Here is a 27,068-nt window from a genome sequence, read left to right on the forward strand (position 1 = left end):
TTACTTTTGTATATTTAGAACGATTGTAGCTAAATATCTGTCGCCAGAACTATTAACCCAATACGAACACTAAACATTGGCTTTACAACAGTAGCAAAATCAAACACAAACCATGTTTAGCATGCCTGCAGATAAACAATAGGCTACACAAAAGCTATAATCAAAGAATAATTTACAGTGATCGCATAAACGACAACCACCACGAACATTCCAAGTTCGCTGCACGGGTGATATTAAACACAAGTTTGTATGTGTTTGTCGGATAAGTATGAATTAGCATTTTAACAAACTGGTTTGTGGAGACGAACAGCGTTCTCCTTCGTTTACTTCCTCGCTACAACGTACAATTAACAATACGAACTATTACAGGAAAACACATCAACGAAAAAATCATACTTACAGGTTGTGGCTTGTAAACAACAGCTTCTCTTTTTAAAGTTTGAACTGCTCGATCTTTCAGGACAAGCCATTGTGCGAATCCTGCATTGAACTCGTGTAGATTGAGGAAGCTTTCCTCCGGAAAATGTGCAGCATAGAGAGCGACATTTGGATTATAATTATGAGGGACCGAGTTAAAAATAAATTGTAACCGTCCTTAGGAAGACTGAACAAAGTGGACCTGCAATCTGGGTGAAAATAACAGCGTTTCGACGGCATAGCGGCAAAACACCCCACTACCACAACAACAACTCTCCAAAGCAACATAAAATGGCCTCGCCCCCTTTATGTATTGTGTTCCCAGAGGAGGGGTTTATGTAAATATTGGGCTTAGTGATGTCAGCAAGCCCACAGGAATGTCGTGTAGTCCCTATCAGCCGTTTCTGTAGTTCTTAGAAATTGATTTCTTTAAATGCAAATATCTCCCTTTGCTTTAAACTTTGAACGTTGTAACTTTGCAGATGTTGTTTATGCTCAAACAGCAACATTACACACTAACTAAAGTTAGAAAAGTGAAATCGTGTTTTACCACCTTTATCATTAACACTAAAGCAGCTGAAACTGATTACCAACCCCCTCTGTTACTTAACTGACCAGGGGTGCGTTTCCCGAAAGCATCGTTGGCCAACTATGGTCGCAAGTTCCGTCGTTACCAATAGAGTTCAATGGACATTGCGATGAACTTACGACCATAGTTGGCTAACGATGCTTTCGGGAAACGCACCCCAGATCAATATCCCAGGAGTTTAACTGACTTGATGCTATTCTCTGATTAAAAAGTGTTCCCTTTATTTTTTTGAGCAGTGTATATATATATATTTAGGACATACTGAAATGTTGCTAAAAAATAAAATAAATAAGCAGTACGTACTGAAGTACAGAAAAAAATATTGTTGAATCTTGAAAAGTCTATGGTATGTTTTAATATTGTAAACGTGCTGAATAAACACCCTGAAACAATCTAATCATGTAAAACCATTAACTGCATTAAAATGCAGTTAATTGTATGCTTGAATGCTGTTAAGCATATTTTAATAATATCAGTTTACATGTTAACTCAAAGAATATATCCACATCTCACTTTTTACATTCATAAGAATAGTTTGGCAACTTGTTGCTTATTTAGATCATTATAATAAAGTCAACAATGCTTTAGACATAACCACTATTAAATCACTATTAGTATTAGACAGAACAAATATAGGCCAATGTGGCATATTTAGGCATATGTAAACGTGACTATGAAATATAAAGCAAAAATACAATATCTACCTCTCTGTCTCTCTGTCTCTCTCTCTCTCTCTCTCTGAAAATGTTTAAACTTTATACAAAAATCAACAAATGAAAGACAATAGCATATCTATTCTCTGGAAGCCAGTCAATACATTTATAAAATCCTAATATGGAAAATGATTAAGAGCAATACATGTATTCAACTCCTAAATAATTCAAAGAGAAAGCATCATAGAACCGCTTGTTAATGTAAATCCATGCCTTCACCCATTTTCTTGGCAAATACGTATGCTATTCAAAGAACAATAAAATGTTAAAGATGAGACCTTCCTTCTCTCTCCAACACACTCCTTGTCATCAGTCCTGCTCAGGATCAGTCCCTAAACAAAGGGCTTAAAAAGAAATAGTGGAAATTGTTAACAAACAGAGAAAGACCATCTGTCTTGTGATTTAAACAGACCATATTCATATTTCTAACAGGAATAGGATATAATATAACAAAATACGTGGTAATGAAATATTAGCATACAATTCAGAAACTTGTACACTTAAAGTAAAAATGTAATATTTTCTTTTTAAATATATAACAAAAGGACCTATTAGATTAATTTTTTGTCAAATGTTATGTAAAACGTACTTTCGCAAAGTCTCCATAGAAAAGCCCCGTTTGTTTAGATGAATCTTCACCTGCTGGTCTGTGTACTTCTGGTCAGATGATTTCTTGCATATGAATCTTAACAAACCATACAAAATAACTACTGAGTTTTTCCACAGCTGGGACATTTCACATAGTTCAACATAGTAGACTGTTACAACATGATATATTTTGGTAATATTTATTATTATAGCATTTAGTCAATTGCTTCTAAGTATGTATAACATGATGAAATATGGGAATTGCATGTAACAACTACAGACCCTTGAAAAGTGAGTGTGCAGCCAGGCCTTGGCTGGGAGTTCTGCAAGACACTGACTGCCTCCTCTAGTAACCTTCTGGCTTCTAAGCTACAGAATAAACACAACATATTACAATCAGCATATAGTACGGTATACTTCAATCACCACAATGTTTGTGAATGAGGGCAAATCTAAAGCTGAAAGTGCTTTGTAAAGGCAAAGATAGTCTCAGCCTCGGGTGCTCAACAGACCCGGATGGTTTGGAAATCGTAATTACAACATTTACGTGCATTCAGGTGATTTTGGTTAGTATAAAATGGACTAATTTAGAAAAGTTTCTACATTTTAGAAAGTTTTACTTTCTCTTTTTCACTTCCTGAGAGAAGGGAGTGTTTGGTAGTACACAAAATGCACTTATAGTGACAACATTCACAATAACAACTTTTGCATAGTTTGACATTAAGTAACAAAACATCATCTCTTACCTGATTTCTGTTAGTGTGGGACAGTCTCTGCTGAAGGACAGGATCGAATCAGCCCACGCCTTTGTCAGACTTTCTAAATGCAGTTCCAACTTCTGTGCAGACAAAGAACTCAGTAAAAATAGTAGTGTACCTCTACCCGCTCGAAAGAATTTTGTCCAGTCAATGCTTTTAAGCTCTGAGCTTGGGAACGAGAGGCTGATGAACCAAGGCAGATCTTCAGAACTTCTGTTTATGAGAACACTAAAAATGAAAAGATACACAACATTTATTTAATTTTGTTTTTATTTTTTTCTGTTAATATTGATTTACATTTTTTAAACTATCCAGATTTGATCTCCTTTAGGTTTTGTGAGTTTTATACAGCCTGATTTTGAACTCTCACTGCAAACTCACAACTGGTTTAAAATACAATCTCTTTAGCCCAATGTGCTGTTAGTCCTCCGTATGCTGCCAAAACAGCGCTGACCCTGCTGAGGCTTGGACACTACAAGACCCCTGAAGGTGTCCTGTGGTCTCTGATACCAAGACATTAGCAGCAGATCCTTCAAGTCCTGTAGGTTGCGAGGCAGATCCGGTGTGGATCGAACTTGTTGGTCCAGCACATGTCAAGTCAAGTCAAGTCAAGTCACCTTAATTTATAAAGCATTTATACAGCTTTACAGTGATAATAGGAAATTACCGTTAAGGCTTTACAACAACTCTAGGATAAAGTTATTGTCCAGCTAAAGTTAGTTTTGATTGATTGATTCACTTCCGTTGCGAAGATCATTAGTTATTAACTTAGGGGCCGCTAACACTACACCATTCTAACAGGAAAACCCTTAACGCACATCACATAAATACTCAAATGGATTGAAATCTGGAACATTCAGAGGCCAGGGCAACAACTTGAACTCTTCATTGTGTTCCTTTAAAAAAATAAATAAATCCTGAGCAGAACAATGTGTGGAGTGTGTCAGTGTGCATTATCCTGCTGAAAGAAGCCACTTCCACCAAGGAACACTATTGTCATGAAGGGGTGTATCTGGTCTGCAACAATCTTTAAGTAGGTGGCACATGTCAAATTTAAGTCCACATGTATGGCCGGACCCAGGGTTTCCAGGCAGAACATCAGACACAATAGCCTTCGTTGTCCTAATCGATGAGCCTGGAGTTCCCAACACTGGTCACCGGTTTGTGTTTTTTTCCTACTCGGGCCACTGTTGGTAAATTCTCACCACTGCTGACCGGGAGCAACCCACAAACCTTGCCATTTCAGAGATACTCTTACTCAGTCGCCTTTCAATAACAATTTGGCCATTTACTCAGATCTTTACTCAGATCCTGCCTTTTTCTCCTGCATCCAACACGTTGATTATGAGAACTGATTGTCTGCTTAACATCTAAATGTCCCAGAACGTACAGACAGGGCTAGACTAAGCCAGGATTAGACCTTAGTTAAATTAGGGCATTTAAGTAGCTTTTATAAAGTATTTTATACATTACTGGTCTGCATCTTGAGACAAAATAATGGCACTGAGATATTTTAAGATATATCAGTGCAAGTTGCAGCTCAAAACAGCTTGTCTGTGAAGCCGGGAAATCTTTACACAAAACTAGATTAAATAAGCAAAATAACAGATCTTCTTCCCAAATAAGTGGACACCACTCGTAGTGTATACTAGGCTGGTATTCAGTTTTAAAATACAGCCTCAGGTGTCAAGCAAGCCTCTGCACTTAAAAAACAAAACGTGGTTAAGGTTATTTGGCCACGATTGTGATTTTACTTCAAAACTCACTGAAAGCTAAATGTTTTGGTAGGTTCAATCTTTGATTTAGTGTTGCAGATTGTGGCAATACATAGATGTGCAGATTTTGCCAGCCCGAGATTTAACCAGCTTAAAAAGAATATGGTAAATGAAATACAACTGGTTATCAACAAGATTTAAAAGATGAGAAAATGTGTTCAAGATGTTATACGTTTGCTTTATTTTCCTTCACCTGGACAGTTCTTCGTCGATTGTCAGACATAAAGTATTGACGAGATTTCCATAATTATGGATTTCCACACTGCAAACAAAAGCATAAAAAAATGAATGGTTATTGTGCAAGCATGCTCGAACTTCCTATTTTGAGTCAATAGTATTTTAAAAAGTATTACCTCTGTGATCTTAGGGTCTGTCTTCTTGTCAAATTTTGCATCATGACCCCAAAATCAAAATCTGATAAATCTTCATCAGAACTTGGAATCCTTCAATATAAACTCCAAAACATGAATGTACAAACTTTATACTGATAATCCCAAATAGTTATGTTCTAAGTAAAAACTGCATTTTCTGAAAAGCATGATCTCAAAAAATACTTGTTGACCTGTTTAGCTATATCCAGAAATTAGGACAGGGTCTTTTTCATTTCCTTTAGTCTGCATTGATTAGCATTACTTATCCAACACAATTTGGTTGTTGGAGACATGTTTGTAGGCAATGAGAGAGAAAGAGAGAGAAAGAGAGAGAGAGATAGATAGAAAGAGATAGAGCGATAGATAGAAAGAGATAGAGAGATAGATAGATAGAGAGAGAGAGAGAGAGAGAGAGAGAGAGAGAGAGAGAGAGAGAGAGATAGATAGATAGATAGATAGATAGATAGATAGATAGATAGATAGATAGATATTGACAGGTCAATGATCAATGATAAAAAGATGGATTTGATTTTAGCTGCACTACTGCAACAACTCAGTTCACTGCTGGACAAAGTACTCACCTTACTGAGCGAAATTTGTGAAGTACAGGCTCAATAATAGCCAGCTTTTCTGATGTTAATTTGCAGAAAGCAAGAAACAGTTCTTTAATACACTGGCAGCACTGAGCGCAGTACAGCAGGACCCAACAGTCTGTCCTTCTTAGGACTGTACAGTATATATAAACACTTGGCCAGGCTTCTGTAACTTCTTTCACAAAGTCTGCTTCATGCAGCTCGTACAGACAGTGAAAAAAAAACAGAGTCCTCTCAGAATAAGAATTAGTCATCTCTTCAAAGATCCATTTTTTCAGATGGTCCCGCATGTTTGAATGAACTAAAAGACCAAATCTCTCCAAAAGTGTGTGTCTTGTGTTCCCATTCAACAGACCAAAAATGAAGTGCACAACGGCTGCAAAACGTGGTGCTGAATACTCGACAATGTTTGGGTTCTTATGAATGGAAAATATTTGCGTGAGTTTCTTTTTTGACTCGTGTTCATCAAGAATGAGATAGTACAGAGCAGTGAAGAACTCCTGAAAGCTGAGATGCATGAAACTGAACATTGTCTCCTGGTGGATTCTTTTCTTAAAGAGGAACTTGCACAAGAACGGACTGCCAGCAGGGTCAGAAACCATTGCATTCACTGTCTTCTCATCAAACAGGACTTGCTGTGTGAGTATCCCTTTCTCTGCCAGCTTACCCAGACTCTTCACTAGGGTGGGAACGGACTGACCCAAATCCTGGCAGTGATGATCTAGTAGAGTGCACAGGAAGTCTACATAAATGGACGTGGTCGTCTCCAGTCCACTCGTTACTTCTGCACCATCGCCAAGCCTCTCTCGGATAACCGTGCAGATGATCCAGCAGATAACTGGAATGGAGCAGGCCGTGAGGAGAGTTTCATTTGCTCTCACATACTCATATCCTTTCCTGAAGAGTCTGTCGTTCTGGAAGAACTTTTTGAAGTATTCTTCCACCGCCTTCTCAGAGAAGCCAACAATCTCATTGAAACTGTGAGGTTCCTTGAGCACGTTCTTCAGGGTGTCAATAGCTGTAGATCTGGTGGTGACCAGAAGGCATGACTCTCGCAGGATGCGTCCCCTTAACAGGGCACAAAGAGTGACCTCAGGTGGGGCTTTCTGGTTCGGATCTGTGGGTGGCGACATGCGATAAATGTCTTCTGTGTTTTTAAGTTCATCGAATCCATCGACGAGGAAGAGCACTCGCTCTGGTGACTGCTGCAGTATCATGCATATCTGATCTGATGTTAAACAGCAATTGTAGCTCAGGAGCTCCACCAAACTGGTTCTGCTTGAACTGTAGCTTATTTCTTTACACTTCAGGTGGAAAACAATATCAAATTTGGTTCTGTACAGATCAGATGCCCAGTCCGTCATCATTTTCTGCACAGTGAAGGATTTTCCATTGCCTGAGTTTCCCTGCAATATGACAGCACCAGGACTGATTCCATGGCTATCTGGGTTGAACAGAGTGTTCAGATCGATGGATTCTTGAGCACTTCTGGAACCAAGCACCTGCTGGAAAGTCTCTCCTCTGGAGGTAATCTCTTCTTCTCGCTCTTTCTGATCTCTAGTTTTTTGAATAATCAGAGGTTGTATGTAGCGATCAGACAGCAGCACATGCTCACCAGGCAGAGAGTTGTACTCTGTCACATACTGGTACTCATTGCGTATCTGCTCCTTATATTTGAGAAGCACAGATCTCCTTACTGCAGAAATAAAATGACCAAAAGATTAGAACATTTAAAAATGTAATGACATTTAAATACTGTTTCTCAGGGCCGGCGCTAGCTATAGGCAAATTAAAAAACTGCCTAGGGCATTGGGCTTTGAATACAAACTATAAATATCTTATAGTGATAAGTATAATGATATAATTTCTTAATCTGAGGAGGTATTGTCAGGAGGTATGCAAAATCAAAAGTCCATGCCTTTAAAGGGGACATATCATGAAAATCTGACTTTTTATGTTTTTAAAGGAACACACCGACTTTTTGGGACTTTAGCTTATTCACCGTATCCCCTAGAGTAAGATAAGTCCATACATACCCTTTTCATCTCCGTGCGTGCCGTAACTCTGTCTGACGCACCCACCGCTAGCCTAGCTTAGCACACAGACTGGAGGTAAACAGCTCCAGCTAGCACACTGCTCCCAATAAGTGACCAAATAACGCCAACATTTTCCTATTTACATGTTGTGATTTGTATAGTCACAGCGTGTACAAATAACAAGGTCACATGAGACACAGCCATCTTCTAACCGTATACATACTGGGAACTATATTCTCAGAGGGCAAAGCACTGCTACTTGGGCGGAGTGATTTGCTCGCAGCACCTGAGAGTCTTTGTGCTAAGCTAGGCTAGTGGTGGGTGAGTCAGACAGAGTTACGGCACACACGGAGATGAAAAGGGTATGTATGGACTTATCCAACTCTGGGGGATACGGTGAAATCGGCGTGTTCCTTTAAGTGCTATAATCGTGTCCCTGGTGCATCTACCAACCCAGAAAACATGAAAATGACTACTAGTAACCATTAGCCTTTCTCTGCAAGCATGTCAAAAAAATTTCAGATTTCGCTCCCCTTCTGACATATAGGGAACGAAGGGGATCTTATTATAATATTACTGCCCCTTAATCTGCACGCTTCCACCCATGGCACCGCTGGACACCCTCGACAACAGTGAGTGTAACCAGTTCTAACGCAATGGCAAAAGTTTGCAAAGCATGCAAACTGTTCTGTCGTTGCTGCACAGATGAGCACAGAACAATATTTGACCAGAAAATGACACAGCTGTCTTATAAAGACCTCAGGGAACCTTGTCAACTTGTGTAAAAGTTAAACATGATGGTCGATGAGATAAATCAATGTAACTCCACAACAACAACATAAATGTATCCTCTAATCATTCAGAAACATCCAGGTGCATCTTAAAGTCTCTCCGTAAGGCTGCACTCTGCTACTTATTTCTGAAATTCGAGCATTTTGTTATTTATTGTGTGTCTGAAGCTTGTGTAAATCAGCCCTCTTCTGAATGGAGGCAGGGAGCAGCAGCTCATTTGCATTTAAAGGGACACACACACACAAAAAGGTGCGTTTTTGCTCACACCCCAAAAGGGTCAAATTTGACAATCTATAATAAATGATCTGGGGTGTATTTTGAGCTGAAATTTCAGAGACACGTTCTAATGACACCATAGATTTATATTACATCTTGTGAAAAGCTGAATAATATGTCACCTTTAATATGAAATATGAGCCTCTTATGCATCCACTCAGGAAAAAAAAAAAAAAAAAAAACACCTCCTGTGCTCATTTGGAGAAAAAAAATATTGTTTGTCATTTGATTAATTAAAATTTCTTTAGGGAGAAGTTTTTTTTCCTATTATTACAAAACAATGGGGCAAGTGAGCACTATGGAGCACTAAACACTCATGTAATGTATGTTTCATTTATACACAAAGCCAGAGGGGGCGCTCTCGCAGAAAATCCACAAGAAAGACCTAAATACAGCAAGTCATAAAATGTATGACATTCCAGGAAATCCCTTATATGGTCATATTGGTGTTGTGTTCCACAAACATCTCTAGTCATAGTGTTCTAGGTAAAATATCCTAATTGAAATGGTAAGTAAAACCATCATTCATCATTTACCTGAGGTCTGTGTTCTCTCATTTCGGGTGTTTAAGTGATGCCCAGTGATACCTGTAGAAGATTACACATTGCCTATGATATTTTTTTTTTAAATGTGTTGTGTTATGCATTGTATAAATATAAAAAAAAAAAAAAAATATATATATATATATATATATATAAATATATATATATATATATATATATATGTATGTATGTATATATATATATATATATATATATATGTATATATATATATATATGTATATATATATGTATATGTATATATATATATATATATAAAATAAATATTTGTTATCAGAAAAATAAATAACTGTAAATAATTTTTTTTTTTTTTTTTTACCAGTGGCATTATGTATGATCTGAACATTGCCTGTGATGTTATTGTTAGTGAGCACAGGTGCTGTAATATGGCTTTCACGCTGAGCTGCAATGTTCACATTCAGGCCATCATGAGATCTGGAATTGTCCTTCCAATGACAAAGGTCTAAAGATAACAAGGATGTTAAGCACTAAACAAGCACTAAGTGTATATAAATTAAATTATATTGATACTACTGTTATGTTCAATTGCACCATCAATAAAATGATTAATCCAAGCTTTACACAGATGAGAGAAAAAAGGATTTTAGATAAAGATCTGATCACAATAGACTTAATGCTTCACATAGACTTTATGCTCCATTCATTTACATTCATATACAGAAGCAAATGCAGGAATGCATAAATGTACAGTAAACTGAATCATATCATATGTAACCTAGGCCTATGTTTGTACAATAGATGTAGGATATAAAAATGTTTTTTGTACAGTGTAATTTTGCTTGCTCGCTTGTTTACAAGTTAAGTGTGAGCAAGAATAAATAGAACAAGAAAACTGAGAAGTGTTCAAAACTGAGAACTGTTCAACTTTGTTTAAAGACTACCAAGTCAATTAAACTCTACTGATGAAATCATCATGTTACACCAAAAACAGTAATAAAAGTTCTTAAGTTTAACATACTGTCATTGCGGTCCATTTCAGTTCATTCTCTGTGAGAGAAAAACAATGGTAAATAAAGTTAGAACATCCAAAATAATATTTCCAATAATAACTTCTCAGTCACTTGTCAAACAAAAACTAGCAAGACCTGAAAGTCAACAACACTGCCAGTGCCACAGTTTCCATTTTACATAGAACATATAACATAGAAATTACAGTTAACCAATTTTCTTTTATACGGTTCAGATCGCAGTAAACACGTCATGTAATATAATGTAACTTCATAGAAATATTAGGCCTACCTAATGCTTGAAATCAGAGTTTATACGTTACGCTCGACACAGAAGCTCACAGGTGTGTTTGACTTCGGCTGCAGTTGGGTTTAACTGATCGATCTGAGAGATTTGTGTCTGAGGAGGAGTTTATTACAGTAACAAAAGCTTTTGGAAGGAGTGGCACAGTTGCAGAATGCTGACCTTCAGGTCTTGCTAGTTTTGTTTGACAAGTGACTGACCAGTTTGAATTTGGCTGTTTTGATTTTACTGACTCTTAAAAGGTATAAAAAATTGACCGTGATTTTAGCATGTTTAGCATTTTAGCATGTCAAAAAGATTTTTTTATAGAACTTTTACTTCGGTTTTTAGTGTAACATGATGATTTCATCAGTAGAGTTTCATTGACTTGGCGGGCTTTAAACAAAGTTGAACAATTCTCAGTTTGAAATTAATTACTAATTACTCACCCTCTAAAGGACAGTTTATGTGCTTTAAAGGTATATACAGGCAATTTGTTTTATAAACACGTTTTTGTTATACAGGTTGAAACTCTCTTCACATCCTGATAGCAATCAATAATAGAAGTGGTTCTGAATTTTAAAACATGTACATACTGTATGTCTTCCGTGGAAGAACCGGCCAGAACCTGTCCGAATGCAATGATAGGGTGTCCTACTATGAAGGTAATATGATGCCATAAAGAATTGCATGCGCAGGGTAAGATTTGTGAAAGTGTACATAAGATTGCAAGCATAAATAAAATTTGCATGCGCAAGAGAATATTTGTAAAGGTGTAAATTGCCTTTCAATTGTAATAAAAAAATATTTGCAGCATTTAACTGTTATTTGTAAGTGTAATGCATGTATTGAGAAACTGCAGCCTCATGCTTATGCATAATAAATGTGATCTGTATTCTTCTGACTTCCATTTTTCCACGCTTGCACTTTTGGCACGTTTTTTTCGCACAAATACAGCCAAAAGCACTGCAAGCCCGTGAATAGCAATTTGCAGGCGAAAAAAAAAAAAAAAGGTCAGGAACTGCAAAACAGATTGATTGCATAAAATCAACCTTTGTGTAAAAAAGTAATTTACTGCTTTTAGTCATTTGTTGCAAATGTCTAAATGACTTGAAAGTCAAAATGAAAGTTCCCGGAATAACCCGATTTGTATAGTTGCGCCTTTCTTTGATCTGCGCTTACAGTTTTGGCACGATTCTCTCACTCACTGAGTTTTGTAAATGAGAAGAGGAAGGCGGATCCACCATCATCATGTAGCCAATCAAATGAGCTTCTCGCTGGCTCTCGTTTTACTCTTATCTGATTGGTTCAATAAACATGCCAGTCCAGAACACATCTTTATCTTCATTTCTGACTTGACTAATGCTACAACAGAAACTAACCCCTAACCGTACTCCACACCCTAAAGACCTTTCGGAGTGCTCATTACTCCGATCTGAAGATAACAACATTTGGGTGCAGCCGCTCAACTTCTCTCGAATCGCTGTCATGTACTTCTTTGACGTCCACAAATTCCTTATTAAAAAAAATAGACAAAAACTTTTATATTAGACATAATACTGTCACAGATCATTATTTTCCAGATGAACTAAATTAGATCAATTAACCTCAAAACTGTTTCAACAGATGATGTTGAAATGCGAGTTTGTGCCATCTGTAGTAAAGAGAAAAAATGTGGGTGTGGGGGATATCTTGCCCCGGGGGGCATCTTACCCTTAAAAATTAGTTTATTAATATTATTTAGTGCATAACTTTCAGCTTAATCAACATGTTGTCAAATGACCCATTGAAGAACCAAGTAAACAATTATCAGTACAAGGAAACTGTATGTTCAGATGTGCTCACCACATGCTATGACTGTGACTGCACCTGCGGTCATAGTTTTGTTCTGATTCATTTGATCTTATATAGAGTTAAGCCACAGTTAACCCAATTTTATAAATTTTCACTCAATCTTTAAATCTGTCACTCTTAATATTAAGATAAAAATATAATAAACTATGTAATTGTTTAACACTCTTATATTAGGATTAATTTTTTTTTGCCATGATCTCTAAAGAACAATAAAGTCTTCAAAGTCTACAAAGTCTTCCTCATCAGGGTCCTCAGGGTCATCGTCATTGTTGTCTTCTGTCTCAATGTTCTCTATTGTGTAGTCTTGTGAGAGAGTCCCTGCAGAAGGTGACCTTCACTTTCTCATCGCAGCCTGATGATGGTCTGGATGTGTCTATCATGATTTCAGTGCGCCCATCCGTCGTTTTACTGCACTTCATCCTTCAAAGAGATTGAACAACAGTCATTAAACCATAATTAATGGTGCAATTCTTTAATAAATGGATAAATAAGATTATAGGACAAACCCTGTGATGATAATCCTGCAATCTGAATCCATCTGAGAGCTCTGGAGGATCCTCACAACATCATCCAACAACAAGCCACCACTTTCAATGCAGTCATATCTGAAACAATAACACATTTCAATAGAAATATTTCCATTTTAATGTTTAAGAGAAATTTCAAGTCTAAATAACAAAAAGACTTTATTCAAGGACAAACTGCAGTTTCTTACCTGATCTCCTGAAGACTGGGACAGACTTCGGCTAAGAACAGAATCCTCCTCACCCAGTTCTCTGTTAGACTGCTGATCTCGAGTCCGACTCTCCGCAGACCAGAAACTGAGAGTATGCTGGACATCAAATTACCCACAACCTCTTCATGCTCTGAACAGCTGGATTATGAGCAAAATAATTAGAAATGTTAAGCTCACTGTTGGCAAATGATAAATATATTTGGTGCATATTTGCTATAACCTATTAATTTTCACGTTATAATGAAATGGCAGAATCCTTACCTTTCTTCTAAACCTTTAAGGTGGTCAAGGGTTTCAAAGAGTTCCTGTCCATCGAGTTTAGGAATCTCTGAACATGGTAATGTGAATGAAATGAATGATGGGGATATTTCAATCTTGCTATCACGGGGCAACCGAATGTCCACTGTGCAGCTAGAAAAGAGACATGTGCATATGTTTATGCTCGTATTAGGAATCTGTGTCATTTCTTTACAGCCTGGATAGTTGAGATGGACTTACGTAGAGTCTGTGATGTTTTTGGTGATGATGAAAGAAGAACACACATTTAGTACACTGTGTCTCTTATCATACTCCACCTGCAAACTGACAGGCGAGGGAAAAAAAACAGGGCTATATTTTAAAAAAATATATTTTAATGTACCATAATATCCGATCTGCCTGCTTTAAGTTAATCTTTCAGTATAAGACAATAAAACAACAACACAATACAATTGCATGATAATAATAATAAATGAAATCGACCAATAGCAAACCACAACCATCTAAACAATTCCCCAAAAACAAGTCCCGCCCAACATTTTTTCTTATTCCAGAACCCGTTTCACACATATATACGTCACAACAGAGAAGAAAAGACTATCATAACTTCATAACTTATAATTTTATTTAATGTGGAACAAATATAGTTATCTAACAGAATATTTAGTTTTCATTCTTCCCAGCAGAAGTATTGGTAGATCATCATACCAGACGTTATGGAGGCTGGGACATGTGTGACACAGGGAGAGGATCTTTGGTGCCCAGTTCTCAGTCAGGCTGTCCGTCGTCAACTGCACTTTATTCAGACCAGACACCGAGTGCAGGGACAACAGCAGAGCGTCCACACTCTCGTCAAACGCAGGACTTCTGTTGTTGCATGGAAGTGATTCATATTTAGTTAAAGAGAACCTATTTTGCTTTATCTTTGTGTGTAATGCAAAGTTACAGTCAGTCCAAAGGGAGTTATTCTCTAAATCAGTGCGCACTGTTTCTGAACTCCATTGTAGTCTTGAGTTTTCTTCCGGAAACGTATACGTCTGACAATATCACTCATTTAAATAATTTCTGCCCAAGGCATACACAAAAAACAGGATAGTTAGTTAGTAGTGTATTGAAACTCGTGGTTATGGTAAGAGGCGGGACATTTCCAAAACACACACTGGAAGCGGTTGACCAATCATAACACACTGTGCACATTGAGCACATTGCACTTTTTGGGAAGGAGGGGCTTCATAGAGACAGGAACTAAACAGAGTGTTACTGACAGACTGGGAAAGGGGGTGCTGCAATGAAAAATAATGTGTGTTTTGAACATTCAAACATGAAAATCTATTCTAGAAAAAATCAAGACTTTGTAATAGGGTATAATATGGCCTCTTTAATAAATTAACATCAATTTCATATTAAATTGAAGGTTCTGTTTCATAGTGAGCAATGACAATTTTATTTTTACCTTATAGAGAGCCCTTTGCATCGGTTATATGCTTGTATGAAGGTTCTCCAGTCACTGCTAGTTTCTCCTGAGGTTTCCGACAGGGTGAGCTCTATCCGTGAGAGCAGTGACTGTGTGCTGGGACTGGAGTCATTGCACTTTAAAATCAAGCTAAAAGGGAAATAGAAATACTAAATAAATAAATACATAAAACAGTCAAATTAGCCTTAACACATATCACACTTATTTTTTTATAGTCAGATGCACACATACTGTACAGTATGTCACCATGAGGTGTATTAAAACATTTATTTGGAAGAATTTTTAATGTTTGCTCTTCTAGAAACAAAGTATGTTAGAAGGGCATTCTAATATCTTATCAAATTTATGTTTGTTTAAGATTTATGTGAATCCACTTGTTTTAAAATGGTTGAGATATTGGGTTTAGTAGATGGTTTTATTGCATTCAAGGTGTACATTCTATCAATACATGCATTCCCTGGGTATCAAACCCATGACCATGACGTTGCTAGCACTATGCTCTACTGGTTGAGCTACAGGAATGCATAAAACAGGGCTTAACTCCTACTTGTCATTCTTAGTTGCTCTAAATACAGTAGCACCATAAAATATACAGTAATTAAAAAAAAAAAAAAAAAAAAAAAAAAAGACCTTCCAAGTATAGTCATATCAAAACAAAACAAACCAAACCAATGAACACTTATCAACTAGCTCACATGGATATTCATAATTCTGGTTTGTGGTCTACAGTATGTTTAAGTAATAGAGTGCTCTCTACCTGCATTTTCCAGACAAAGTTTTCCACATCCTGATATCTGAGCAAAGAATACGCTCCACATTGTCCAGCTGATCAGAATCGCTTCAGGTAAAAGACACAGCCTGGGTTAGATTTCTTTGCAGATTTAACTTATTACAGTCTGATGTTTTGAGCAGAAGTAGTGATTGTATCAGTATTATATATACAATATTTTCTCACTTGATTTCATGGCTGCAGTCACTGAGAGGCGAGGAGGACATGCTGTCACCTGACATCTGTCTTGCAGACTGACACCTGTGAATATTTTCACTATTAGATAGATGAATACTTTCCTCAAATACAACTGTGCTGAATAATCCAAAAATATATTGCATATCCTCACCACAAAATAATACAAAAAGTCGAACTGAAATCAAAACCTGACACTTTTCAATTAGATTCAGATTGATTAGATCAAGACTTGTGCTATATATTATATGTCATTGAATATCTCGTTTCACTCTGAAAAGCTGTACATCAGATTACAGAAATATAATGATTTCCAATAAAACTCTTGTATAAAAACGGTCATCCCACCAAAAGTCATTCGATCTGTCTGAATCACTGTCCTCTTCACTCTCACTCGTCCTATGGACACTGAAAAATAACCACAGAAATAACATAATAAAAGCAGAGTGAAATCTCAAACAGAAAGAAAACAGGATCAGTGACCAGCTGTCAAATTCATGTTTTGTTTACATGTTATTATTCTTCATTATTTTTTATTATATAAGTGGAAATGGCTAGAAATGTCATGAAACCTTGATTCATATATTTATTCTCATATATCTCATAATCAAATGTTTACAAATTACAGACCTGTTAAGCGTGTTTGTTAATGACCAATCATAGAAAGTTATTATATTGTTGCAGTGTATTGTGCATTGTTATTAACAAATTACGTTATTTGAAATAAAGCTGAAACAAGATATTAGATTAATTAAATTAAATATTAGATGAAACTTAAAATTTGTTTTTTTGACAAAAAAAAAACACACAAAAAAGTTGCCTTAAATAACTTGTTTAAATTAAATTAGGTTCAAGTACTAAAATAAGCTAAATATATATATATTTAATGATAAAAGCACACATTTTTTTTCTAAAACTTAAACTAAAAATGAAAACTTGAAAAAATAAAGACAACAGCTAATTTAAAAATATATATATATAAATGCTATTATAGTATATAAAATGTAACTACAATAACACTGGTATTGTGTTTTGCACTAATAATGTTATTGCTTTATAGCATCACTAGAGGGCGCTGGATGTTACTGTGAGTTAGTCTTTCAGTTTTCAATTTCTCTCTATTCTCATAGTTAAGTAACTATGTGCTCTTTAATAAAGCATCAGTTGTTGGCACATGTCTTCATGGATGCTTGTTCTTTATAATACAGGAATCACTAATGCCTCACCTGGAGAATTCATTCCTGTAGTGCTTCTTGAAGTTCGCTTTACTAGTCTCAGGCCGCTTGACTGCCATAAAACTGAGCCAAAAAGTACATTATTAAAGCAATTACATTATTATTAGTAATTCAATGAGCTTTTCTCATCATGAAATGCAGTGTTCAACATGCATATGTCACCATCACTTAGTAACTGCCTTCTCTAAGAGTCTGCAAGCAACCATCAGTGTGTACTCGTATGAAAAGAAGTGAACTGAATTCTCACGTTAATTCTCTCAGACTGGGGTTCATCTGAATGAGATCCAGGACTCTGGACACTCCATCCACAGTCATGAATCTGAAGAAAAGATCGACCTTCTTCAGACCAGAGGCCGAGTGCAGGGCAGAGAGCAGATCACACACACTCTCATCATACTCTGAAGAACTGTTAAAAACAGAAATACAGATTGAATCATTGTGAAATAAAACACTACTTATCTGTCTGTCATTCTCCCTTATTTCACACATACAAACACTCTCACTCTCTCTCTCTGGGGTTGAAATAGTTACCACTCAGTCAAGTCTTTCAGCTGGTTGTAGGCCTGAAAGAATCTCCTCCAGTCAGCATTTGCATTCTCAGAGTCATCTGTCACTGCGATGGTGATGCAGGGAACCACTTTGTGCTCTGGAGGTTTAAAGAGGTCGATCATATCACAACAGTCATCTATGTAATTCAGATGGTTACAGCCGACTGAGAGCCTGAAAAATAACAGAGGACAAACATAGCATAATGCTACTTAAAAGCTTAAAAATGTATTTAAGCAATTATATTCTCTCAGAATATCCAGACCTGTTGGAATGTTGGAGATATTTTTATTAACCGTTTCAGAATATCAGATGCTTTTTCCCCCCAATATCTAAGGCAGTATCACAACATTATAAAGCAATTCTAGAGAGCACTGCAAGAAGCTCAGGGAAAATATAGATGTCAATTATAAATCTAAGCTAATGTTATAGCTGGGGTTAAAGTTTAAAACAGATGTGTTACCTCACTCCATCTTCTCTCATCACACCCAGACTCTCCACATCACTAACAACAGACATACTGGTATTCAATCTGCCAAAAGAGAATTTATTGTATTTAGATGCAAGTACAGAAAGAAGACACAACCATTTCCTTACAGATGTATTGTGTAAGTACCATGGTATCAGATGATAACACCATGATACTTTGATACAAACCATAGTATTTAATGCCTATACAATGTTTTTCACACCATGGCACTTCTTTGTATGTTTTCACGTGGAAAAACGCAACAGGTTATTCTTACTGCAAGTGAAGTAAGCTGGAACAAGACAGGAAGAGTGTGAACAGACCAGCCGCCCAGCTCTCAGTCAGGTTGTTTAGCCAAACTTTAACCTCCTTCAGAGCAGGAACAGAGTGAAGAAACTGCAGCAGAGAATCTGTATGCTCATCCAACTCTGGGCATCTTAAAAAAGGAAGATGATGTATTAGCTTGTTGAATGTATTGGGTGAATTTCAGCCAATGAATACATCAAGACAACCATAGATGTCTTGTTCAGAAAGTTGTGAATGAACAAATTGAATGAACAAATTAAAATGGACAAAATATAGAAAATATTTTAAGACGATAGTTGAGAGAACCTAAAAATCAGAATGCATCATGGTGCGCTACATTTTTAAGTTCTCCCAACAATTAATTTTTTACAAACTCACTGTTCTGTCAATTGAATGACATTGTAAAGCCTTTTGAAAAGAACCTCCCAAATGACACTAGACCCTTCAAGAGGAGGGAAACTGAGCGTGAGCTTCACCAGTGCCGGTTTGTCCAGACAATGTGAATGTGCCGGCTCTCCACTGCTACCATATCTGGGAAGAAACATTCATTTTCATATAGTAAATGTGCACGCAGTAGGACTTAAAATGGTTATGAGCTTTGCCCTAAATTTAAAGGAAACTTCATAAAATTCTTAAAGTGTGAAAGTTAAAAGAATGCAGGATATTTCATGCTTGAATTCTTACGCCATATCATGAGCCCATCTGTCCATTGCAAGAGTCAATGATGGATTTTTCCATTCACTTTCATGCATCTTGTACCTAAAAAAATATTTTACTAACAGTTATTTAGCACAACCATAGGCTTGATGGACCAAGCAAAATGAAAAGAAAGGATGACTTACGGTTCAAATGGCTTTCTAAAGACCGAAAAGGTTGAACAGACCCTTTCGTCATCACTAATCATGAGGTTGCTCACATGAAACCTAATAGATCATAAATGTGATCGAAATATAAATCAGCTGTACATTTATTGAGAGATTACATCTTAAATATGTAAACATTATTTGCTCCTACTTTATGTGAGAAATCTTAGGATTGACTTGAAGGTAGCACAGAATTCTGGAGGTCCAAACATCTGTCAGGTACTCTGCACGTAAGTCCAACTCAGTTAAACCAGGAACACAACTTATGAAAGACAGCAGTGCATCCACATTCACACCAAACTCAATGTTGTTCCTTGGAACAAACACAAAAATACCAATGTTATGCATGTAAAACCACAAAAAGGATGGGTATATTAAAGTAAAATGAGAATACCTACAGCTCTGAGAAGCATCTGAGGTTATGGGATGACTTGAAGAATTCAGTCATGGGTATTACAGAGAAAGGACAGAGCGCGAAGGATATTTTTGAAAACCCCTGATAATAACAAAGACCACGCTTTTCTGAGATTTCACCCTGATGCCCTTCTGAATGCCCAACAGTAAACCTGAAATTAAGAAAAAGAATTATTCAATTATGCATTTGTTGTTATTAAAATATCAAGTTATATTCTTATCTGAATAAATGTAAGAAATTTTAACTGAGAATGATGTTGGTTGGAAAATGTATATGAATTTAATTACCAGACAGAATTATTTTTGCTTGCCATGGTGAACTCTGAGCAAAGACTCTTATGTATGGTTTCTGCTTGACTGGCAATGCATATGCTGTGGAAATCAAATGAAATGAGCATTAATCTACAAAATACCTGGTTTCAAATGTAAAAAGATTGCATGTCTGCTTGTTCCTCTCTACACTTCATCTTAAAACTTTTAAAGCATTCTTCTACTCTTTTATAATTATTATGCATATTGTTTTAATCACATTAATTGAGAGGCAAGATGTAACATTTGCACTGTAAAAATGGGCCCTTTTCTGCAAAAAGCTGAAAATGTTATGTAGCCTACATATCACTATATTTATGTACATTATGGAAATGTATGCAAATGTATGCATATGTTCCCTATATTTATGCTCAAACTTCCCTATAATTACGTACATTTAAACCAGAAACCTTGACGTTCATGTCCATGATATTTGTCAGCTACCTGTTTGTTACCATGTTCATCATTGTGTTTGGTTTACCTGAACCTTCTATCCATCATCTCTTGTACAAGGAAGTTCATGGTCAAATCAACATTTGCATCGCTGATGCTCTTCAACACCAGTCGAATGTTACCCACTGATTTTTGCCCACTGAGGGTTTTCAGGATCGTCTGCACACTTTCATCTGACAGGGCTCCATCCTCCATGCTGCAATGCATTTAACACACTTGTTTACAAAATGTTCATTTTAATTATGATGTAGCATAAAAATTAAGTAAGGTTGTCTGTATTGCTTTCTTTCCTATCATTTAAAATTGCAAAACATAGATTTGTGGTGGATGCATAAATATAAAATATTGCCTAAACAGGAGCATCAGAAGTATCTTTCACAATGTTGCAGAAGAGAATGAGAATGTACAGATTTCTGAACATGTATAGATGTGGACAGATGGATAAATTAGTTAATCAGATCATGGTGAAATCATGTTCACCATGGTGGAACGAAGTAGAACATGTTTCTGGATCAACATCCAATAAACCAATCAGAGCTGAGGGATAGGTTTACAGTAAATGTCAAGTTTAGGCTTACAACAGGGGTTAGGTAGTCTGGCTATCACCAGAGCAAGCTCAATCTTTTAAGATTGAACATTGGTCTGGGGGATCTGCTCTGTAATTCTACTGCACAAGAGGCGTTATCAACGGGCATAGTTCAAATGACTCTGTATGCAATTGGATAGTCCTTCAACCAATCAGGAAACTTGTCAACAAACGTGTTGGTTTGTAGCATTGATCAGCGGTTTGCGGAAGCAGCAATGACATCGAGCGATTTTTGCAGGTTGTGCAAAAAATAGTAATATGAAAGTGAGTGGTATTTACACCCACTTGAGTGATTTGTTTGCTAAACTAAATAAGCCATTGAGCATCGTCGAGAGGTTAAACGAAATTGGTTTGACGTCGTGCGAGAGACGGGTAAATCAGATAGAGTGTGTGCTTCTCTTCTGTCATTGGGTTAAACCCGCCAATAGCGCGCCAGGTGGATAAGCCAGTTTGTGATTGGTTCCCGCAAATTTGTAACCGAAGCAGGAGAAATAAATGTACAGGTTTCCAGCCTGAGTTGCAGGGCGAAATCAAATGAAATTTAGACTGGTTTACCCAGTCTAGGGGTTAGGGGCTTCTAGACCATTCTTATTTACCTATCATTTCCCTCTAATTTTAGGGATAAGTTAAGGGTAGGGTTAGGTTTAGGGGTAGAATGTTTTTTGGACAGGAATGTTGTTCCTGGAACAACAAAGGAAGTTTACCATAACTTGCAGGTCACTGGGATTTTGCCAAGTAAGACATTTTGTTGATACTGGAACAACATTCATGTCCGAAAAATTTGTACTAACCCTATCCCTACCCATAACTTATTCCTAAAATCATAGGGAAATTATAGGTGAATTACACTGATGTAGAAGCACCTAACCCTGGTTGTAAGTGTGATGGATTTTTTAATTAATCAAGTTTAATCAATCAACTAACATTTGTTTTTCTTGCAGGAACGACATTCATATGCTTTTAAATGTTTCCAAACTCTTTGGGGAAAACTTGTGACTTTGTTGTGTGTTGTATGTGTATGTGTATGTGTATGTGTATGTGTATGTGTATGTGTGTGTTTATAAATAACAGAAAGGGGAAGTGAAACTAGACAGATTACTAATTCTCAAACCTTGTGATAAGTAATCACAAAAATAGAGTTTGCTTGTGCCAGTGACAGAGGGAAAAGGTTGGGGCTTTTGAACCATTTGAACCAATCATATTGAAGGCGACATGTTAGTCTTATTTTTGTTTTCTCGATTCTATAAAAACTGTTGAATCCGTATTTTATGGTGGGATTCTCAATGGAATTTTTCTGAGATCCTCCGGCCTTGCTTCTTGGGAGAGATTACCTGAGAACTGCTCGGGAAGATCTCCTGGCCGTGATTAAAGCATTTAAAGGACATTTGCTTGAGTCTGTTTGTCGATTTATTCCTGCGCAGGAAGCTAGTTTAGGAAGCTAGTTTAGGAAGGAAGCTAGTTTAGGGGAACAAGTTAGTTAGGTGACTATTATTGAATGGGGACGTCAATTTGTAGACGAGACCCAGATAGACTAAACGTCGACAGTAGACGTTCGGGGACGTCGATTTGTAGATGAGACCAAGATAGTTAGGTTTAGGGAAAAATCTACCACATAAGCCTAACTTGACATAAATTGTAAATGTGATTGGATAATTGGAATGTTGTTCCAGGATGAACAAAGATGTTGATCCAGGAATTTGATACTTGGTGAAATCACGTTCACCACAACTATATGTATAATAGTTGAATGTATAAAAAGAGTAGCACATACTTCAAATAGCCCACGTCCTTTCTCCTCCCCAGGGCTGATGTCAGGAGGTTAACATCAGTGTCAGATAAGGAATCAAAATCCAGCCTTCAAAAACAAAAACCAGAAACCTATAATTCTTCATGACATAAACCAAACCCTTCATATAATAATAATAACTATAATACATTGTATACATCATTAAGGTTTTTAGAACATGATGAGATTGTAATAACATTTTTGTACACTACTGTGATTCTTTGAAAACAATGGAATACAAATACTTTTTGTAAGAGCATATAATTTAAGAACATAAATTACCATAAAGATGTACACCTGCAGAGTGCAGGATGAAGCATCTTCAGATCTTTTGCATTGCACTTGATATTCATACTGATAATGCGTGAAGAATACTTGAGGCAGTACATCACAACCTGACAGTCGATCCCCTTCAAAGACCAGTGTATGGTAATACCTACGCGTTCCCACAGCGTCATGACGTTCTTCAGTATGTCCCTATCATGAAGCTCATACAAGCAATGAAGAATGAAATCACTCATGTACAATGTGCCCATGGAGTTCTTCTCTATAAGTCTTCTGATCCATTTTTCCAACTGGGAGCGAATAGCGGTAGATGTTGACCGTGAATTTCCCCCCAGGATTAAACGGCTCACTTTCTTGTTTGAGAGACCAAAAAGGAACCGGATTACAGGGAAGAGATGCTCATTGCGCCTCCCATTGCCTGCTGATTCCAATAGCTCCTTGATTTTTATTTCCGCATCCGCCTCGTCTGTTAACACGTAGAACAGAGCGGTGAAGAACTCCTGAAAGCTGAGGTGCATGAAACCAAATATCTCCTTCAGATTAGTTCTCTCTTGATGGCGGAATGTGCATAGGAAGGGAATGTTTGGTAATTCAGAGATTGCTTTTGGAAGATCGCTTCTGGGAAACAGGACTTGGCGTTGTGGCATTCCACTCTCGGCTAGCTGACCCAGATTCTTGAGGAGGTCGAGGTCTTCATGATGACTCGAACCACTGTGATGCTTCAAGAGAGTGAACACAAAATCAACAAATATGGACGTGGTGGTCGTCAACTCGCTAGTTACAACACCATCTTTTCCTTTTCTTTTGAAAATTGTGCAGACAATCCAGCAGATGACCGGGATGAAGCAAGCGGTGTAGAGCAGCTCTTGTCTCTTCACCTGCTCATACACTTGACTTGAAAACTCTTCGTCCTCAAAGAACCTTTGGAAGTATTCACTCACTCCTTTCTCCGAAAATCCCATGATCTCCATGAAGCATTGAGGCTTTTTCAAAATGTTCTCCAGTTTGTCAACAGCGTTCGATCTTGTAGTAACCAGCAGGAAGGACTCTCTCATCATACGTCCTTTCAGAAGAGAGCAAACAATGGCCAATGGGTGGGATTTGATGACTGGCTTTGGTGGCAATGCCTCTTTGGATGCTGAAAGCATGAGTTCATCAAAACCATCAATGATGAACAGGATCCTCTGTGGTATGTCTTTTAAGATCTGACCAATCTCATTAGGAGTTAAACTGCAGTTAAGGAGATCCACCAAGCTCATCTCTCCTGAGAGACCGCTGAGATCTTTACATCTTAGATGAAACACAATATCGAAGAGTCTAGCGTAGAGCTCTCCAGAGGCCCAGTCCAGAACGATCTTTTGCGCAGTGATTGATTTCCCACTTCCAGAATCACCTTGGAGAATCACAGCTCTTGGAGTCACTTTTTTGGGGCCATTCTCTGGACCGAAGAGCTTATCAAGGCTGATGTTTTGGTTTCTCTGGTTACTTTCTCTTGTGTTGAAGAATCGTTCCCCTCTAGAGCACATCTCATTCTCTCGCTCTTTCTTTTCTCTGTGTTTCTGAACTATCAGTGGATCAATGTAGCGGTCATTAAGCAGCACCTGTTCACCGGCACGGGAAGTGTATTCTGTAATGTAGGCATATTCGGACAGTATGGACTCCTTGTATTCTGTGATCAATGAGCTTATATCTACAAAAAAACAGAAGGTTTATTTTAGATATTAGATTTTGTTATACCAAATGTATAATCATTACTCATTGTACAAGTGCTGATAATTCTCACCATATGGTAAATAATTTTTTTTTTTTTTACCAACTTAAAGAAGTAGTTCACCCAAAAATGAAAAATTCTGTCATACTCTTATTGTTCCAAACCTTAAAAAAAAGAAAAAAAAAAAGAAGATATTTTGAGAAATGGCAACCTGTTTGGTTACCACCAACATTCTTCAAAATATCTTCTTTTGTGTTCTGCAGACAAAGAAAGTCACAGAGGCTTGGAATGGCATGAGGGTGAATACATTTTAATTTTTTTCACAGAATTTTCATTTTTGGGTGCGCTGTCCCTTTAACTGTTTATAAGGTCACTGTCTTACATGTGTAAACAACATGGTAAAAAATTGCAGTACAGGTGTAATTTTACCCAATGGTGTATATTACCTGTGATTTCAGCTGCAGGTCCTACAGCTGGAATAATACAATTTTAGATTATTACAAAAATTACAAAAAGTATATCATTTAATTATTTGGACATATCTGTGCTTTGTATTATTATTGACAACATGTATGTTCAGCTGTGGCATTTCTACCAATAGAGAAACTCTTCCACTCACCTGGAAAGTAATTATTAGAAATATTAATATTCCCTGTGACTTTTGAGTTTAATATGACAGGTGCTGAAACATTGCTTCCATTTTTGGCAGAGATATTGATTTTAGAGACTCCATGAGGCTCCACGTTTTCCCCTTTGTCATCTGATAGAAAAGAAAGACACATAATTAAATTCTATTTTAACCATAGTTTGCATGCAAATATTTATGAAGGGCCTATAACAAAAATATTATTATTTAACTTTTTTTTTTCAAATAAGCCCTGATCTAACAGGTGTGTTTCATGGGGTTGTACATTACCGTAATTTGACATGTCCATCTGCTGTTTTCAGTATGTGCACTCCTCTAATCTGAAATGACCAGCTCGACCGGAGGAAAAAAAGGAAAATATTATGTAGGAATGAAGTCTGGTTAATTGTGACACCCTTTGCCCCTGAGATAACTGGGAAAAATGTCCCATTTAACCTGAATTCTACCTAATAATTGACAATAATGAGGAAATTAGCAGTATAGGTAGGCCCTGCGAAATTGCAATGATTTATCTCTAAATGAGTTTACTACTATTTAGTGTTTAAGTGTGTCAGATACTTAACCAATCACAATCATTGTCATCACAATCATATTCATTATACTTACCTCCTTCACAAATTTATAATTAGATAAAATTCCTATAGTTATTGTTATGGCATTAAAACTGTGCTAACCTGACAGTAGCAAGCACTGTTATAGACAATGGCTGAAAGTGGCTGAAAGCGTCTTAAATACGATACTATGTTAAAATATTATTATGATAATACATTATTGTTTACATTTGAACACATTCCCCATGGTTAAATTAAGGACTTGGCTACATCTTTCTTTGACAACAAGAACTGGTTGGAGTAGCCTATGCATATATTAAAGAGGACATGTGTTCTTTATAATATGTTGAGTCATATTTCTGACAACAACAAACATTTCTTAAATCTAATGAATTGAAAAGAAACAAAAGTAGGCAAAAGAGTTTTGGATTCTTGTAGCGCCCTCTGCCGGAAGGACACTGCGTGCATCCTTCTGCTTTAATCCATTCATCACTCAATTCGAAACTTTAAGTTTAGTTTCGCTTTTTATATACAGTATGTTGAGCAAATTTATATTATTAGAATAAATGTTATTTTAAATAACAGATTTTTGGTTTAAAAAAAGAAAAGAATCTCAAGTTGGCTTAGACTGACGATATATATATATTTTTTTTTTTTACAATAAGCCTACAGATTGTTTAAAAGCTGCTTTACAGTGATAACAGGATAATAAGGCAACAAAGTTTGTTTTGGATGTAGGCTAACTCTAGAAGAAAATAGTAGCCTATCATTATTGTCCAGCTCAAGTAAGTTCGGTGTTGATTCATTTCCGTTGTAAAAATCATTAGTTGTTAATTTAGTTCATCTTGGCAACTCTGGAGAAAACAGTGATGTCATCGCTCAGCTCACGTCAGTTCTCATACA

At 36.8% G+C, this 27,068-nt stretch overlaps 2 protein-coding genes across 2 annotated transcripts; both read right to left on the reverse strand.

Annotated features, from left to right (window-relative positions):
• Positions 1–1,340: 1,340 nt before the first annotated feature.
• LOC307162396 (NACHT, LRR and PYD domains-containing protein 1 homolog) lies at positions 1,341–10,824 on the reverse strand. Its single transcript, XM_079877646.1, has 11 exons — positions 10,729–10,824; positions 10,448–10,476; positions 9,788–9,931; positions 9,445–9,495; positions 5,793–7,500; positions 5,194–5,283; positions 5,034–5,102; positions 3,054–3,293; positions 2,590–2,676; positions 2,309–2,404; positions 1,341–2,063 (listed from the first exon to the last, which is right to left on the reverse strand). The coding sequence occupies exons 2-11, from the start codon at positions 10,461–10,463 to the stop codon at positions 2,045–2,047; spliced, it is 2,520 nt and encodes an 839-aa protein (XP_079733772.1). The 5' UTR covers positions 10,464–10,476; positions 10,729–10,824; the 3' UTR covers positions 1,341–2,044.
• LOC307162395 (uncharacterized protein) lies at positions 10,729–26,227 on the reverse strand. The gene is made up of 27 exons (XM_079877645.1): positions 25,885–26,227; positions 25,588–25,728; positions 25,415–25,441; positions 23,255–24,947; positions 22,958–23,041; positions 20,629–20,796; positions 20,127–20,210; positions 19,823–19,990; positions 19,576–19,737; positions 19,404–19,484; positions 19,246–19,320; positions 18,940–19,092; positions 18,533–18,691; positions 18,250–18,318; positions 17,772–17,960; positions 17,488–17,646; positions 17,232–17,303; positions 16,354–16,413; positions 15,997–16,071; positions 15,799–15,879; positions 15,021–15,170; positions 14,276–14,434; positions 13,808–13,891; positions 13,571–13,720; positions 13,289–13,447; positions 13,080–13,178; positions 10,729–12,993 (listed from the first exon to the last, which is right to left on the reverse strand). The coding sequence occupies exons 1-27, from the start codon at positions 25,901–25,903 to the stop codon at positions 12,855–12,857; spliced, it is 4,659 nt and encodes a 1,552-aa protein (XP_079733771.1). The 5' UTR covers positions 25,904–26,227; the 3' UTR covers positions 10,729–12,854.
• Positions 26,228–27,068: the final 841 nt, after the last annotated feature.

Source organism: Squalius cephalus (genome assembly GCF_949319135.1).
Source record: "Squalius cephalus genome assembly, chromosome: 7".
In the NCBI taxonomy this organism is placed as follows: Eukaryota; Metazoa; Chordata; class Actinopteri; order Cypriniformes; family Leuciscidae; genus Squalius; species Squalius cephalus.